Source organism: Ursus arctos, unplaced genomic scaffold, assembly GCF_023065955.2.
Source record: "Ursus arctos isolate Adak ecotype North America unplaced genomic scaffold, UrsArc2.0 scaffold_28, whole genome shotgun sequence".
NCBI classification, from domain to species: domain Eukaryota; kingdom Metazoa; phylum Chordata; class Mammalia; order Carnivora; family Ursidae; genus Ursus; species Ursus arctos.
In genome coordinates, this window is record NW_026622963.1 from 3,378,237 (window position 1) to 3,396,396 (window position 18,160).

General features: G+C 52.0%; 1 protein-coding gene across 1 annotated transcript in view; it reads left to right on the forward strand.

The window, feature by feature from the left end:
• Positions 1–298: 298 nt before the first annotated feature.
• The window catches only part of SMAD3 (SMAD family member 3), a 114,935-nt gene continuing 97,073 nt past the window's right edge, over positions 299–18,160 (forward strand). Inside the window, exon 1 of the mRNA XM_026478368.4 lies at positions 299–1,047. Within this exon, the coding sequence (XP_026334153.1) occupies positions 842–1,047 (206 nt within the window). The 5' untranslated portion in view covers positions 299–841. The remainder of the gene's footprint in view (positions 1,048–18,160) is intronic.

Sequence of the window (18,160 nt, forward strand, 5' to 3'; positions counted from 1 at the left end):
GGAGCGCGGCCCTCCCCTCTCGCCGCTCGGTTCCCACGACTTCCTCCCGGCGCCCGCCGGACTCGAGGTCCGGGCCGCACGGGGTCCTGCGCGCACCAGCCAGGGCCGCCGCCGGCCCGGGTCGCCCACGTGGGCGTGCTCTGCGCCGGGCGGGGGAAGGCCGGGCACCCTCCCGGAGGCTGGGGGTGGGCAAGGCGCCCGGGGGCGGAGGCGGCGGGGCGCGGGGGAGGAGGCGGGGAGCCCCGGCGGCGAGGGGGCGGTGACAGAGCTTGGAAAGGAGGCTGCACGCGGATTTGCATGAAACACAGACTGGGAGCGGGCGGGAGCGGGAGCGGGAGCGCGGCGCACGCCCCGGGCCGGCCCAGCGAGCGAGCGAGCGAGCCGGGAAGGAGGAGGGAAGCGGGGAGGCGAGGCTGCCGCGGCGGAGGGATCTGCGCATCAAAGCGAGCGAGGCGAGCAAAGTTTGGCTGGGGGTTGGACTTTCCTTCCTGGAGGCGGCACCCAAACAGCTACCCCGTGCGGAAACCCAAACTTTCTTCTGCCACTCTGAGTCTCGCGGCCGCCGCCTCCGCCCCGCGTTCGGGGCCTTCCCGACCCGGCGCCGCTGTCGTCCGCCCGCCTCCCCCGCCGCCCTCCTTCCCGCCGCGGGAGCCGCTCGGGGCGCAGGGCCGCGCGCCGAGCCCCGCTGGCTGCAGCGCCGCGGCCCGGCGCGGAGCACGGGCAAGTTCGCCAGGAGTTGAGGCGAAGTTTGGGCGGCCGAGCTCCCCTCTGCGCCCCCGGCGCTCCGCCGCGCCCAGCCCCGCCGGGGGCGCCCCTGGCAGTCCGCGCGCCCTCCCCAGCCATGTCGTCCATCCTGCCTTTCACCCCCCCGATCGTGAAGCGCCTGCTGGGCTGGAAGAAGGGCGAGCAGAACGGGCAGGAGGAGAAGTGGTGCGAGAAGGCGGTCAAGAGTTTGGTCAAGAAGCTCAAGAAGACGGGGCAGCTGGACGAACTGGAGAAGGCCATCACCACGCAGAACGTCAACACCAAGTGCATCACCATCCCCAGGTGGGGGGCCCCAGCGACCTGGGGGGCGCGCCCGTCCAGCCCCCAGGCGCGGCGGGGCCGGCCGGGTGGGGTTGGAGCGAGAGTGCTGGTGTGTGTGTGTGTGTGTGTGTGTGTGTGTGTGTGTGTGTGTGTAAGGGGGGGACAGTGGGAACACGGTCCGGAAGGGGCTGGAGGGGAGACCCCAAACAAGACCTTCTCTGAATTTGCAAAAATTAAGAGCCTGGGGCTTCCACGGGGCACTCTCACTTCCAGACCTCACATTCGTTTTTCAGCTCCGGGAAAGGGGGGTGCTGCTCAAATTGGCCGCCCCCACTCCGGGGAGCTGCGGGCTAGAAGTTGAGGCCCGCTTTGTTCAGCTCGGCGGGCCTGAGCCCCTCCTCCGCCGCCGCCTCCCGCCCCCGCGGCCCGCGCTCGTGGAGGTGGTGGTGTCTCTCCCTTTCTTTCCTTCAGTCCTGTCCCCCCACTTCTTTCCTCCGCAACAGGAATGCAGTCCGTACAGCTGGGGCTGTGGGTGAGGAGCGGGAGCCTCGTGATTGACAGATTCCTTCTTCGTTCTCTCTTTGCCTTCGGGATTAGCATTTTTATCGAGTATTTTTAGACTCGGTTGTGCCAGTCTCCCGCCCCCTCCGCACACACGCACTTTAGTTGCACTGCAGTGCCTTCAAACGAGAGACAAGTGGCAGAGGTTAGGGTCTTCTCTTCTCGCCCTCCCCCGACGATTTTTTGCCTGGCTTTCAGCCTGAGATTGCGGGCTGATGGAGGAGAGAGCGAGCTTCGAGCTGATCAGATAACAAAACGCACCCCAAAGTGGGCCTCGCATCGGCCCTTGCATTCCTGCAGAGCCCTTCTTCCCAAAGCGCTTTGCCATCTGTCTGGACCTCCTTTCTCCTCCGCATCGCGCTAGCTAGGTCAGGCTGGAGCTCACAGATGGCTGATAGAAGGGGTCAGTGACTTCTCTCCACTCCCCAGGGCCTTCTCTTAGTTTTGCTGCCCCTGGCTGGGAACGGGGGTGTGTGCGTGTGTGCGTGTCGGGGGCGGGGTGGGGGGGCACCTTAGCCTCCTGCCTCTCTCTGTAGGCCCCCTTTAAAGTCTGATTCTGTACCAAGGGAGTATGCGTGTGCAAAGGGGTGGGATGTCCTTGGGGGTCCCAGGCTGCAGAGGAATGAGTAGAGGGTCTGCAGGACTTGAGCCCCACAGAGACTGTGGGCCTTGCTGCTGGGCCAGGAGTGGACTGCATCCTTGGCCACCTGCTTGGGGCAGCTGTACTCGGCCTGCCAGCCCTGTGAGGCAGGCACAAAGCAACATCTGTCCACAGGAACCCAGAACGGGCCTCCTCTGGAAATAAATGCCACATATGGTGGGAGTGCTGACTTAAAAAGTAATATTTTTTTTTAACTGGGTGGATCCAGTCAATAAAGGGGAGGGAAGGTGGTGTGTCGTCTGGGAAGTGCGCCCTGGGCGTGTGATCAGGAGCCAGAATTGACTTCAGAGGAGGTGGTGTGATGTGATGGGGTCGTGAGCTGTGGATTCTGGGCCCAGCTCTGGGTCTGAATTCTTCTTTATTCCTTTGGTTGGGGGCGGGGGCAGGGTGAGTGAGTGTCATACTTCTCCCATCTGGGGAGGGGTGTGCAAAACGTGCCTTCTTACCTGTCTGGGTGCATTGAGGACAAGTGCTTTGTGCCTTGAAACAGAAAAAAAGAAAGAAAGAAAGGCATCAGTTATAAAATGAGCAGCTGCGTGAAGTGTTTTACAGTTTACAAAGCACTTTCACATGGTTTTAATGAGATCAAGAAAGAAAGAAACTCCTGGAACAATAGATGAGGCCGTCAGAGTGCAGATTTATCTCCTTTTTAAAGTTGAAAAAACTGGAGGAGGGAGGTGAAGAGGTTTGGCTTAGTGGACTTGGGACTCTGACCACATGTGCTCCTTTTCCTACCACGTGCTGCTCTCTGCTTCGAAAGTTCTGACTACATTCTTTGCTGAATGCGAGAGCACTGTCAGCTTGGGGTAGGGGCGGCTCTGGATCTTTGTTGGTAAAGTTGCTGATGTTCTGTCTTCGGGTTGGTGACTGATTGGAGGAGAGCCCTTGCTTTTTCTTGCCTTGGTAGGGGTTTGCCCTCTAGGGAAGCTTAGCTAGGGCCTGCCTTTTCCTCCTCCAAAGTTCTCCACAGCTTGAGGCATAGGAACGGAAGGCTTTGGACGGTTCTGAGAGTTCAAGCTAGCTTGTGCCTGGCCTTCCCATATGACTCTGTTAGAGTGGCGCATCTTCTACCTGCCTTGGCAAGGGCCGGATATGAAGGTAGATTTTGTTTTTCATCTTTTCTCAGGGAAACCCAGTTGCTTGGGTGGATCCAGACAAAATGGATTAACATCCCTGGATTTTGTGCCCACGCCTCTGGGTCACCTTGTCTCCCTTGGCAACAGCTGCCACTGTTTTGGTCGTGGGCAGGAAACTAAAGGCCACGTCTTGGGGAGGTGTCTAGCTGGCCTCCACGTTAGTGATATCAGTGTGTCTGCTAAGCCCCAAAGAGCGTAGTGGTGTTTGTCAAGTTGTCTGCTCTCTCTCCCTACCTTTTATAATGAGGGCTTTGGAAAGTTGACCAGGGGAGATGTTTAACCTAGTTATCCCATGGTGTGTGGGGGGGTGGGGCACTGAGTGGTTAAAACTACCCTGGGGTTTCAGGAGACCCCAGTCTGGGGAGATCTGACAAGCGTGTTTGGGCTAATATGTAATCATGATCAGCAGCCTTTGGCAAGGACAGCCGCATCCTAGGGTCTTCCAGACTGCATGCTTGTGTGTGTTACGCTGGCTCTAACCTGCCTCAGTGATCAGGAGAGCTGGAGCGATACAGGCTTACTGATACCAAGAATGTGAAAGAGACCCGTGCCAAGGAAGTGGTAAGAGCTTGATTTAGATACACCAGCAGAGAGGCTATCAGGATACTCAGAGGTCTGGCAGTCTGGGCAGAACGTAGACAAGTTGTATAACAGCATCTTGCTGGTCACCTGCCTGAGTATCTGAGTAAAGCAGCAGGCATCTTCCTGGCCTGGAGATAAGCATGGAGTCCTAGCATTTACCACGGAGAGGAAGAGAAGGTGTGCGCCTGCTAGGTCAGTAACCAGGGGCCAGGCACACTTAAGAATGACTTGTTTTGATGGACGCTGGTAACTTGTGCTTCCACCGACGGGCTCCATGCCTTGGCCCAGTTGTTGGGAGCTGGACCAAGCTTCTAGTCTGGTTTGTTTGGAAGGGAATCTGGGCTTTCTTGTGCCAACGTCCAGAGGAAAACGGGAGAATTGAACCAGACACCAGGTCTGACACATGCCATCTCCTCTTCTTCTGTGACTCTGTTCTTTGAACATGGCCTCCTCCTGTTAGCCACCTGGACTTCGCCAGGCTACTCTCACCCTAGGGAGAAAGGAAAAAGATCGTCATCTTTAAGGCTCCTTTCTCAGACGTCTGGGGGCAGACCTATTACGAGGGCTGCAGGAGTGGCTTCTTTTTAATACCCTCTTGACCTCACTATCTCCTGTCCACCCACCTCTCTCTCTTGCTGCTGCTCAGAGCACCATTCCAGTCTAGCCTGTGGGAAGCAAGCCCACTTCTGGCTGCCAGGGAGGTGGTCCATCCACTCCTTTCTCTGGTTAACCTTGATTAAAGGAGTTTCGTACAGGGAGCGGGGCAGAGGAGGGGACCACAGACCACAGTAGCTGACTCTGGGGGCTGGCTCAGAGCTCCGGCTGAACCTAGGAGCCACTTGATGTTCCCTTGACATCTGGAGCCTTGGAACTTGCTGCTTACACTCAGGACTTAACTGTTTGGGCCCATCATGTTACAGACAATGCTTTGCTCACAGTTTCTGATCAGAGGTTACGGGCTTGGATCTTGTTGATTCCTTGATAGTTCTTGGCCCCCTCCCAGGTCTGAGTCAATATTCCAGGCAATGGGAGAGGATGCAGAGGTAAATTTGAGATGGCCCCTGCCTGTGAGGACCTTCCACTTCAGTAAGGGAAACATTAATAAGGCATTATTTGAGGGTCTAACTGCTATTTTGTTTTTATTCGTCCCCATCAGAAGAAAAATGAGTTCTAGCATGGAGTGATTTGAGGGTGGGGGTGGGGACTATAATGTGCCTTTTAAATATTGTCGAAGTCACTGTTAGAAAACAAAATAATGTCAGCCATCTGTTTTCGCCAGAAAAAGCACAGAATTCAAGTCCTGGATCTTGCCATTTTAATATCTGGATGGATTTAGAGTTCCCTCTAATGTCTCGGAGCCTTCATGGCTGCACCCGTGACATCAGGGTGATATAAGGCCTATGGAAATGTTTTGTAAACCAGGGAGTTTGACAGATATAAGTGTTATGTTTTTAGCCTTCTGCGTTCATCACTCGGTCATTACTAAATTATTTACTCATTTGTTAAATACCTATTACCATGCACAAGGCAGGACACTGGTTCGCAAGGAGCTCCCTGTCCAGAGGGGGAGAAGGACTTGGCCAAAGATACAGGAAATGAGCTGCAGCTGAGGGATGGACAAAATGCCCAGGGACATGGGGACAGACCGTTAATTCTGTGGGAGGGGGTGGGGAGAGGTGGGAAGGGTCAATGCGAGGAATTATCATCCAAAGGAAGTTTCTGGACTACAGTGTGATCATGTGAATTTTTGGGTACGTGGTGATACCGGTCTACAAGAATGAGGATGTCTTTATCTCCTGTCTTTTGCTAAACTGAGTGCTATCGTACTTCATGGCCTGCGCGGAAGGGCGAGTGACCTGTGTGCAGTATTTACCCTGCTTACAGCATTCTCTCTTTGAAGTAAAAAGTAATTTAGTATTGCAAACCTGAAATTCAGGTTTCCTCCGTGGGAACGGTGACTTTAGGTATGTTAGCTCAGAATGTAACAAAGAGTGTCAATAAAAACCGGATAACTTCTTGATGATTGTGGATACTTAGAATGTCAGCATTTTGGCGTGAGCTAGCTTTTTAGGTCTCTGGTTAACGCTTGCTGAACTAAATCCTGTAAGCCCGAGTTTCTGCGTGGACATAAGAGCTTCGAATGATCTATTTTTAAAAATCTCTGCAAGGATGTCAAGTTTCAAATAACCATTTTAATCGTGGAAAAAAAAGCCAGCCAATCCAGTAGTCATTTAGTTCTGATGAGAAATGCAAGAGGCTGATGAAATCGAGAGAATGTGGCTCAAGCTTATCCCATCAGGAATCCAATTAAAACGAGTTTTTGAAAAATAAATATTGGTTTAATAATGTAAACTTGTAATTGCTGTATTATTTTAATGGAAATAAAATTAACATGATTTAATGGACTGAGCGACCATTAATTTTCACTCGTTAATTTATTAGGGGATTTTAATGCCATGTAATGTACAATACAGCCATTGTTCTGTGTGAGCTCCTCTATGAAATAAATAGGACCAAGCAGCGCTGGGCTTTAAAAATTGAAATCAGACTTCATTCCTACTACCTTATTCTCCCATCTTTTTTTTTTTTTTTAAAGATTTTATTTATTTATTTGACAGAGAGAGACAGCGAGAGAGGGAACACAAGCAAGGGGAATGTGAGAGGAAGAAGCAGGCTTCCTGCCGAGCAGGGAGCCCGACACGGGGCTCGATCCCAGGACCCTGGGGATCATGACCTGAGCCGAAGGCAGATGCTTAAGAGCCACCCAGGTCCCCCTCCCATCTTTTTTATCCACGTTGCCCCCAGCCTCCTATGCGTGCTATTAAGTTCTCTGAAGTGGGATACAGCTTTCTCAATCAACAAGGCTCATGATTAGTCATAATTAGCTTTTGTCCTTTTCTGCATTGAGGTATTGACCTATTAAAAAAACAAAACAAAACAAGAAAACTCTGCCCCCTTCCCCAAATCCACATCTGATATTAGTTGGCTGGGAGGAGAAGTGCCCAGGAAGCTTGCTCCTGAGGGCAGCCTGCTGAGCATGCCCCGGGGTGGGGGCTTTTACCACCTTGTGCAGACAGGATGGCTGGGCTGAGTGGGGTGGTACTAGCTCCTCCCCAGAGAGGGCGGGGACCCATCTAGTGACGGCTGAGAGGTTCCTGGCCATGGAGCCCTCAGTGTCTCCACCTTCGAGCACAGTGGTTCCTGGAAACAGTTGGAAACGGCCCTATTAACCCCACCCCGCAGAAATTTGGTTTCTAATTTTACTCTATGCCAAGTTTCAGAACAAAGATCCCCAGAGAACTCGTCCCGTTCATTTGTCTGCTTTCCTGCGTTGTCCCTACCTGGAGCCAAACCCCATGCTAGGTGGCGGGGTGATGTAGTGAAGAAGACAGGCACCATCCCTACCCTCTGGTATCTTCTAGTCCACTGGCTGCCAACATGGGTTCTTTGCATGTGTAATAACGCTGTAGGTGTTCCCCCTGGTGAATCTGTAAATACTGTTTTCTTGACGCCAGAGAGCCGAATCCCTCAAGCTCTACGGTTTACTGACTCCCACCCGACGGGTAATTTGCGTGTGTGTGTGTGTGCGCGCGCACGTGCGTGTGTGCGTGAGTGTGTAACATTATTCTTTGTTTTGATTTAATTAACAGTTTTAGAAATAACAAATCTGTAGGACAAGTCACACTATCCGCTGGTGATTATCCGAGGCCTCTGCTTGTAAACAGCAGCCAGCCACAGCGGCACATCGCTGCAGAATGTTTTGACAGAGAGACTCAGTTGAAAATGAAAACACAGTAGAAGCCTATTAATTAAGAAGTTTGGCTAATTCTGGACTAGGCTAAAGTTTGTTTAGCAGGCTTTTTCTCCCCATAAATGCTGTCAAAGAAAAATTCATCATAAACAAGGTTTTTGGGGTCATTTTGGAGGCAGGAGTCAGCAGACCTGGGTTAGGTTCTAGGCTGAGCTCTGTTTCGGATTGCCTGTGTGACCTGGGGCAAATTGCTTAACATCTCTGGGCCTCAGATGTTCTCAGTTCATAGGTGAGCTAAGCCTTATTGGAGGGCCTTTCTAACACTGACGTGGTTTTCATGCAAGCATTTCAGGAGCTCCCATTTGCATGCATTCGGTTGAATAATAGATCACAGGTCTTTCTTAATTATTAATGTCCCAAGAGCCTATCAGTCTGGTGCCAATTAATGTATACAAATGAAAGTAATAAAACTACTGTAATCCAGTCTTAATTTTGGTTATGGTACCCTTCTGTCCTCCCTGCCTCTCCCTTGGACCCTGTGAGTCTAAATCCCTGAAATTTAACTACCAAGGAATATAAAAACTGAATTCGAGGATAAAGACACGAAGGCTGTGTGTCTTGAGATGCAGCAAGCAATTTTTCTTCTTTTGTTGCTATTTTTGGCCATTCTCAGAGCAGGAAGTTTACTTACACTAATGACCACAGACGCCTAAAAATGGCGAAATGTTAAGAGGTGGGCATTATAAAGGATACCTGTGGAAAATGTTTGCTCATATGTCAGAGCTTACCCAGGAAGCCTCCTTTATTTATTTTCAAGCACCTATATAAAGAAAGGCTATACTTGATTTTGAAAGCATTGTGCCTTTTGTTAAGAGGTTACATGTTGAAACCCCAGCTAGGGAGTGAAAAGTGAGTCTCCCCCGAAAAAGTACTTTTTCTGTATGCCATGGCCCTCCATGCTGACACCAGGCAACTTTTTCTCCCGCTGCTTTGCTCCCAGTTGAGGACGGGAGTACCGTTTAAGACACGCTGTGTAAGGGCTTACCTTTGAAACCTTGGGAGCTGTAAATCTGGTTGCTTTTGCTGCCCTATGTTGCATCACTGATTGCCACGCCAAGTTGTAGCTCTGAGGTGTCACCTTTTTTTTTTTTTCTTTCAGACTGGACTCTTGAAAATAGTGATGCTTTCTGGGTGTGTGTTTTTTAAAGGTCTGTTTTTACGCTGTCACAGCTCAAAAACGCCAAAAGGCATTTTTTCCTTAAAAAATCACCTCTGGGCTAAGCCCAACTGTGGAGTAATGGATCCAGAAAAGACTTTTTGAGTAGTTACAAGTGGCTGAAAGCAGGCACGGATGATGGAAGCTGGGTTTTTCCTTCTGCTTCCAATCTTTCCTGTTGTAAAGTCTCTCTGACCCTCGTTGAATTCGGGCTCAAGTGAGCCTTATTTCTCTGTGTGCATGGGAGGCCAGGGTGAGTTAGTTTGCCCTGCTATCCCTTTAAATTTTTGCACGTAGCCATTTATCTCTAACCAAACAGATTCTTAAAATATTACCTGGGGAGCGGGGGGTGGGGGGGGACGTGGGTGGACAGGAAAAGCCTGGTAATGAGGAAGGAGCAAAGGGCGCTGGAGTCTGACAAGCCTGGGTCTGAGCCTGCCAGTTGCTGGCTCTGTGGTAACCGTGGGTACATTTGCTTCAATTTATTGAGCCTGTTTCCTTATCTGTAAAATGGGGATGGGACCGCCATAAATCAACCAAAATGACATAAGAGAGATCAAGCCCCGGGCCCATATTCGCAGCTCGTAGCACATAGTAGGTGCTCAGTAAACACTCCTCTTTCCCTTTCAAGGGGGATATTTGACAGATAGTGTCAGTCGATTCCAGCAGAGGACCCCCCCCCCCCCCCCCCCCCCCCCGCCGCCAGCTCACCGTTTGGAGAACCTCAGTTTACATAGTAACAGAATCCACCTCATCGATCCGCAAGGGCTCCCAAGCATGGCACTTGTTGGGGGAGGGCTGGGCGAGCCACTGAAAGAGAAACAATTCATATTCTTGGGTGGTTCTGCCCTCCCGCTCCCCTTCTTTATTGTCATTTAAAAAATTGTTTGGCTGACTAAAAATAATAGTATTGAAAACAAACTTTGATGAATCAGTGCTCCTGGGGCGGGGGATGGGTAGAAGAAACGCCGGTGACTCATGCCCTCGTCTCGATAGCCTGCCCGTAAGTGTGTGGAAGTGCATGATGTTTATTGTTGCTGGGGTTTTTTTGAGACCCGGTTGGAAAGCAGTTCCGGTCCCAAGTACCACCTCACCAGTCGGCTTGGCTGTCAAGTAAGGATGGTCAGCCCCGGCTGACCATGGCTCCGAAATGACCTAGACGCGGGTGGTGGTAGCCTTGACTGCCCTTAGGTGTGCACAGGAGAGGACTCATGCCTCAGGGCTGGGCTTTGGCCCTCCTTCTGGCTGTGCGCTCCTTCTCATGCGGCGGAGCTGTAGGGCCAAGGGGTGGCCCGTCTGGAGCCGGCATCAACTCCTTCCAGGCTGTGCTCTGGGTCCTGACCCTTCAGCTCCTTGCCCCGGTGGTCTCAGGACTGCTTCCAAGTCCTGGGTGAGCTTCCCCTAGACCCATCTGCCCAAGGAAGGGCATACGGCCTCGGCCACGGACGTGTGCGCCCCCGTGGGCCTAACGTTCTGACAAGGCATGCAGGGCAGGGGGATGGAGGACTTGGATAGAATTCACACTCGTGGCATCTGTATGGGTGTGCATGAAGCCCCTCTGAGTGTGTGTGATGGTGCCAGGGGGTGGGCTGGCATTCGGGCCCGGTTCTCCCCGAATGTCCGCATTCCACCGTGAAACCAAGGGGCCGGGGAACTCTAAATGCAAACCTGGCCTTCCAAGGTTGCATGAAGGTATTTGTCAAGGTAGGAGGATAGACTATATTCTATGTATCGGTTCGTTATCTTGACTTGTATCGTTTGAACGTAACATACGGCACGCGGGCCTTTGCATGTCCTCTGCTTGGGACCCACCAGTGGTGGGGCAGGCCTGTTTCTGGCACCTCCTGTCTGTTGTGGAGCCACGACTGAGGCCCAGCCTCGGTGGTACCACTGTATGGACAAGACTCTGGGGACTTCCACAGGGATTGATTTCCTTCGCCTTGAACCTGGATGGGTGTGGATTACAGCTCAGGGAGAAGGCAATACGTATTGTAGCCGCCTGTCTCAGGAGTGGAGCTGAGAGCCAGACGCCCACTCGCACATTTGTCCGTTGATGCATTTATTGGGCACTGACTTTGCGTTGGGCCTCAGGGGCTATGGTGACATTGAGGAGAGGTCCTATCTCTGAGCTGCATGGAGGCATAAAGAATCCCACCGACCACAGTGATGGTGGGCTTGTGGGACAGACATTCTAGTAAAGGTCACATCAGTGTTGATTTGGGAGCCCAGAGGAAGAGCAGCTCTCTTTGGGGGGGGAAGGCAGGAGGCTTCCCGGAGGAGGTGGTACTCCAGCAGGACCTCGATGGATGGATAGAGCATGCGCGTGGGGCAAAGGCTGCCTGGCGCACTGGCCAGATGGAGCACAGAAGGGCATTTTGGGGTGGTCAGAGCGTGGAGGGGGTGTGTGGCCATAAAGGAACCGGGGAAGGCTACTGTAGGCCCGGCTTGGCGTTTGGACCTTGCTCTTTGAGTACCTCGGGGATTTTCAAGTAGGGGCCAAAGCCACTGCTGGGTTGGGACTTCATTTCCTCCCCCACTAGGCGGCCGGTAACAGCAGCTTTTCTGCCTGAGTTATCCAGGTCAGAGTCATAAACCCTTACACTACCATGTGGACAGCGTTAGGCTATGTCTGGGCCCGGGTGAAAATAGTGTTTTGTTCGCCGTCAGGAGAGAAGACTAGCTGTCCAGCCAGGAGGGCTCCGGGAGCCCAAGTGTTCAGGTAATGAGCTGGTGAGTCATGCCCGCCTCTTGCCATGAATTCCTTGGGAAAGTGAGCCTAGTGGTGCCTGGTCCCTTCAAGCAAAGGCCTAGAGACCACATCTCGGTGTCCCCCTTGACGTCCCCTGTGCCTGGCACAGCGCCTTAGGTGGAGTGTCCCTGGACAGTGTTCTTCCGTTTCTTCCTTGATGACCATCTAGGCCAGCAGGCCTTCCGCTTCCTGACCACACTGCAGTCAGCAAGCATGCCTCCATTCTCTCCTGCAGACTCACAGAACACTGTAAGTGTCTTAAAAGGACAGATTATATTCCCTAATAAGAGAGCAACATCATTTATTAAGTTAGTGTTGTTCATTTCTTTTCTTTTCTTTTAAAGTTTATTTACGTTTCTTAGTCATCTCTGCACCCAACGTGGGGCTCGAACTCACAACCCTGAGATCAAGAGTCACACGCTCTTCCAACTGAGCCAGCCAGGCACTCCAATGTTGCTCATTTCTCTTAGCCCTGAGAGCAAGCAGAAAACATGCTGACCATTTAGGGATGGGATACAACTTACCGTATCTGGTTAGAGTCAGCTTTCTGTTGGTGTTGTCAATGGAAGCTGACAGATTTCCAGAAGATAAAGTTTTGTGTCCATGGACTGCTCGTGGTTCATGGACCATTTTCGAAAAGGCCGATCGAGCCCTACTTCTGAAGGGACAGCATAGGACAGTGGACAGCTCTGGGTTTATGTTCAGGAGATCCACGTTCAAACCCCTGCTCCCCACTTGCTGCTTTGGTGACACGGAGATGTCCCCTTGCTTCTTTGAACCTCCTTTCTTCATCAGTAAAATGGCAACAATAATACCTTCCTCAGTAGGATTATTGACGTTATTTATGTGGATAAGCTATGCATTCAAAGCTCTTGCAGGCTGGACAATATTACAGTGTCACTTCCTATTTCTTTATGAAGTGCAGCTCTGTCGTATTGCCAAAGATGCTTTCTGACAGAGACGGCCTAAGGCTTGCAAATCCACACCCAGATTTTCACAAAAGCCTTAGAGAAAAATCACGAAGGATGTACACAGTTTAATTGGAGTATGAACTCAGGGCGTGCGTGCTCTGGGGCCCGGTGCCAGAAGCTGAGGCCAGCTGATGCTCTGGGCCTCACCTGAGGAATTGACTCAGTTGTGTTGACCTGGGGCCCGTCCCCTGAGCCCTCTCACCTTGGGGGGGGGGGGCAGCATGAAATGAGTGCTGACTGTATACTAGATGCTATCATGGGCCACCGATCAACTGGTTGGTCTTCTTTCCCCATCTATAGTTCTCTGAGAAGGATGGTTACTCGTGTTCCCAGGGGAGGGGCTGAGGCTTTGAGGGGTCAGTGGCAGAGCAGCAATCTGAGCTCAGATCTCCGGTTCCTGACCCCGGCTGTCTGCCCCCCGGCTCCCCAAGAAAGGGCTACCATTCTTACCATTTTCAGTCTCATAAGCATGTCCAGGTGATTGCCTAGGTAAGTGGCTTTAGGTCTCGTGCTAAGAGATGGAGCCGGATTTGTCTCAGAAGTCCTAGCCCTTCTAGAATCTAGGGTGATGACAGAATGTATCGACCAGACTGGGACACTTTTAAGAGTGAAAAGGGGCACTGCTGTTATTAGTTATGGCCAGAAAGTGAGCGTGAGCCTGGACAGTCCAGCCAACCTGCCAGGGTAACTGGGAGCATTAGCTCAGCCCATTCACATGGTACTGCTAAGGGGTGAGAGACTGAGTTACTTACTGCGAGTCCAGGAGAAGTGACCTTGCCTAAGGTCCCTTAGCAAGTTGGCAATGTAAGATTTGAAAACGGGGTGAGGCCTTAGAAATAATCAAAGTGAGGTTATCGCCAGAGCTTCCTTAATTGGAGTGGGAGTTAGGGAACGTTTGGCTCTGCTGGTGGTTACTCTGAAGGGAAGGGGACAGAGGGCGGAGGTGGGGGGGGGCAGCGGGAAGATGGTAGGGCATTCAGCTGGCTCTAGAACGTCTGTGTCCTCTATAGGCCATGTCCCTTCAAAACCCAGGAGATGCCCTCAGGCTCAGTGCAACTGAGATGATATTTAATGGCCAGGAGCGGAGACTTCTTCTGGAAGCTGACCTCTCCTGCTCCCCTTTTCCATTTAGAGGCCTCAAGGATCCCACTGGCCGGTGGCTGGTGCAAGTTTAGTGGATAATCCTTCTGCTGGGGAATTTTGGAAGGCATTGAGGAATTAAAAATAACAGCAAGCATGCCTTTTCTTTCTCTTTGATTGTGGTAAATGCATGGAATGTGCCAGGGCCTCTGTAAAGCACATGGCCCCAAATAACCCCTTTGCCAGTGGAATTCTGTAGAGAACATGGAAGGGCTAGGAGCCATTCCCCTGCTGCTTTATGTTCTCAGGGTTTGTTCCTGTGACCTTCTCCTGCTCCGAATCATTTGTTGGAAGTCTGGAGAGAGACTTGAGTCCTCTACGTTCTCCAAGCTAACGGCTGTTGTAGGCGAGGCCCTGTCTGATGAGCTCCAAGGAGCGCAGCTGGAGTGACAAAGAGGACCGGTCACAGGCTGAGAAAAGGGAAGTGTAAATTCAAGCCAAACTTGGCAGCACTTGCTTGGAGAACTTGAGCTGATACTGTGGAGCTCTCGTCGTCATCCTTTGTGGCTGCGCCGTGTCTTATAAATAGAACAAGATGCATTCTCACCCCCCCTCTCTCTACCCCACAGACACAAGGAGGCATGTGTGTGGGTGAGTATGGGCAGGGAGTATTAATTATTTATGTCCCAGTTCTTCGGAGAGACATCGTGGGAACTGGGCCCTGGGCTCCATGGAGATGACCAGGCCATCTCGTGGGTAAGGCTGAAATCTGTTGCCGAGCTCCGGCAGTCCTGACCATTCCACCCTCTCCTCCGCAGCGGAGGCCCTCGGTCCCTCCTGCCTGGTACTGCACTAAGCCAGTTGGCCCTTCCCTCTCTGGTCCATCCTATAGCCTGTATTCCGTATCGGGGCCAGACCCACTGCATTAGGATGCTTTGGGCTGCAAGTCACCTGAAATCCAACGGACACCTTCAGCAGTGGGGAGGTTTATTCTGTCTGCGAAGTTTGGAGGCAGGGAGGTTTCAGGCTTCAGCAAGGACTTGGGAGCCTTCTGTCTTTCTGCTCTGCCTGTCTTCAGCCTGAGGGTTTCTGCCTTCAGGCTCCACCCCCCGGGGTCCAGGATGGCCAGAGCTGCTCCAGGCACTAACTCTCTTTGCACATCCAGGGGGCAGAAGAGGTTGCTTCTCCGTGGGGGTCTCTCTCTCCAGGAAGAGCCTCCTGGGCTCTCGTTGGTCAGTGTCGTGTCACGGGCAGTCATGGCACAAGTAATGGATTGTGAGAAGCCTCTCGAAGTCAAGGATGGAGGCTCTTCCTTTGACTCGTTCCGGTACTTAGCACCTGCTAGGCGCTGGTGAATTTCAGTTAGTGCTTGTGGATTGCTGCTTACCGTCTCTGCCTGGATTCCTGCGCACTCCCGGGCTGTCTTGCTAATTCTGAGGTTGCAGTGGAAAACCATTCAGAGACCAGTTCCTGCCCCGCACAGAGCTTACAGCTGAGAGGAGATGAAGAAACAGTTATGTAACTGTGTGTGGGTGTCTAGCAGGTGGATCGTGGCCTTCGGCCATGCGGCATCTTTGGGAGAGGTGTGAACTTGGGGTTCAGGGAGACAAACGGATTTGCGACTCACAAGGAAGACCCCTAGAGGCCTCCAAAAGCCATGCCTGAGGGTGGCATCTTGTGACCCAAGCCAGGTGGTTTTAAGCAGTTCTGTCTCCACCCCTCCGGTCTTGTTTTCCTGTTGACAAGATGAAGGCAGAAACTTGCCCTTGGTATGGAGTGGGGGAAGGGTTCAGGGTATGGAGTGGGGGAAGGGTTCAGGGTATGGAGTGGGGGAAGGGTTCAGGGTATGGATGGGGGAAGGGTTCAGGGTATGGAGTGGGGGAAAGGTTCAGGCTGTGGAGTGGGGGAAGGGTTCAGGGTATGGAGTGGGGGAAGGGTTCGGAGCTGAGCGCCTCCTGCCCCCGGGGGAAATTTTCTAAAGGTTCCTGTGGTATTCTCATTTCAAAACCCTGTGCAATTTAATGGCACGCTTACTGTCTTTGTGAGTCTCACCGGCTTTGAATCTGCTGGAAACTTTCTCTGAAAGCATACAGACGAAGAAATGAGAATTCTATGATGTTGTAGCGGTTAAAAACAAACTGCTGGTTGATTTATGTAATTTGGGGGGTTGTTTTCTGGTGGAACTTTCGGCAGAGATGGAATACCCTGGAGTCTTCCTGTCGCAGAAAGCTAATAACTGACTTCAGGTTGGCAAATGCGTTTCCATTCCAATTCAGAGAAAACAAAAAACAAAAACCCAGAGAGCCTGTCCCGAGGCCTCCTGTTTCATTTTCCCATTGATCTAGATGCTGGAATAACTCAGGACCGCGGGGAACATCTCAAAGCTAATTAAAGATGTTTGCTTGAGGTTTGCCTGTTTTTCTTGCTTGATTGAAAGAGTTGCCATTTTCGCTTTTATTGTTAAAAAAAAAAAGAAGCTATCACCACTGCTGATCCACGAGATGGGGGTTGGGGGTGTTGCACACTTCAGTAAACACATGACGTCGTCCTTCTGCCCTGCGAACACGGTCCCCCACAGCGAGGGACCTTTGAGCATAGGCCTGGAACCAAAGCAGCTACTTTCCCTTGAAAATTCCCGGGTTTCTAGGAGTCGTGGCCAGGTGAGGCCGAGCTGTCCCAGTGTGAGGCTGGGATCTGTTTGATCAGCTTTGGTTCTGAAGTTAATGGCCCGAGCTCCCCACTCCCGGAGGGAGAGTCAGCGTGTGGGGAGGTGGAGGGCCTGACTGCCATCCCAGGGTGCCCCCAACCCTTTGTTTAACCACGGCTGTGGACCAGTGGTCTCAGATGTTTACCATCGCCTGTTTATAAGAGGGAAGTGTGGTCATACTTCTATCTCTCTTGTGGGCTGCACGGTTGCCTTACTGGGGCTCTGTGGGAAGTGGTTACCGTTAGGAGGAGGGTAAAATAACAGTACTCACAAAGGGACTTTGATCCAAGAATCCTTTTGAATGTCATCTTTTGGCCACCGTGTTTTTAGTTTTATTTTTTTGCCTATCGGCCTTCGCTTCAGTAACAAAAAGAATCAAACCACGGGCTGGACCTCATGCTACCCCAGCTGGGCTGCATCAGAACTGCCCTGCATGGGGCTCCTCGCCCTGGGGTTCATGGTGGGGGCGCCCCCCCCCCCCCAGCTCTGTGTTCCTCCGTAGCTAGAGACCCTCTGAGCCGCTGCGCTCTGGACATCAGCACTGGAACGTCCCAGCCACACCTGGGATTGAACTTGTGCCTTTCCTTTCGGTCCTCCTCCCACAACCTTCACTGGTTTTCTTCTTCATTCTTGGTAGAGCCCAGGTTCAATGAAGTGTTGACTCCTCGAGAAAACAGAAGCACGCATGGAGGGAATGCAGTCCCTGGGTCCTGTTGCTTCCATGAGGCCGAGGGGCCCTCGGCCACTCCCTGGTGGAGGTTGGCTTTGTGAATTCGGGGAAGTCAGCTTGGCTTCTCTGGGTATTGGTCTTTGCAGCTACAAAATGACAGGCTTGAGAGAATCTCAAAGCTCTAAATCAGCCGTAATATTTCCTGACTCCTCTGACTTCTGGTATTTTGCTGTTTTCTTTTTTTTTAGATTTGTTTTTTATATTATATATATAAGATTTTATTTATATGAGAGACAGAGTGAGTGAGCATGAGCAGGGGAGGGGGGCAGAGGGAGAAGCAGACTCCTCACTGAGCAGGGAGCCCAACATTGGGCCGATCCCAGGACCCCGAGATCATGACCTCAGCTGAAGGCACATGCCCAACCGACTGAGCCACCCAGGTGTCCCTATTTATTTAATTTTGAGAGAGAATAACTTGAGCACAGGCACGCACATGTGGAGGAGGGGCAGAGGGAAAGAGAATCTCAAGCAGACTCCCTGGTGAGCCCAGAGCCCGACGTGGGGCTCGTTCTCGGACCGTGAGATCATGACCTGAGCTGAAACCAAGAGTTGGATGCTTAACTGACAGAGCCACCCAGGTGCCCCTTTGCTGTTTTCTTGATGCACGTTTTCCTAGGGGATGGATCTAAGCTTTCATCTGATGCTCTAATTTCCGAAGTGGCCCAGTCCTTAATGATCTTATGTAATTCCGTTATAGTCATTGTTTAACTCTCCAGAAATTTACTGAGCGTCTTAGTTGGTGGGGGCCACTGCGGTCCAGGAGTTGTAAATGCTCTGCTGATTTGGACAGTCAGGCCTACTTCTTCCTTTCCGAAGCTTCCAGGCTTGGGGTGGAACAAGGCCCACCTGATGAGAATCTACTCCTTGCTCCTGGGCCAGGGGAAATCAGTCTGCAGGCAGAGAGGAATTCCCATTTAGCCCAAAGCACACGCTTCCCGTGCGTCTAGGCACCAGCTGCAGTCCACCCGTGATGCTATAAAAACACAGGAA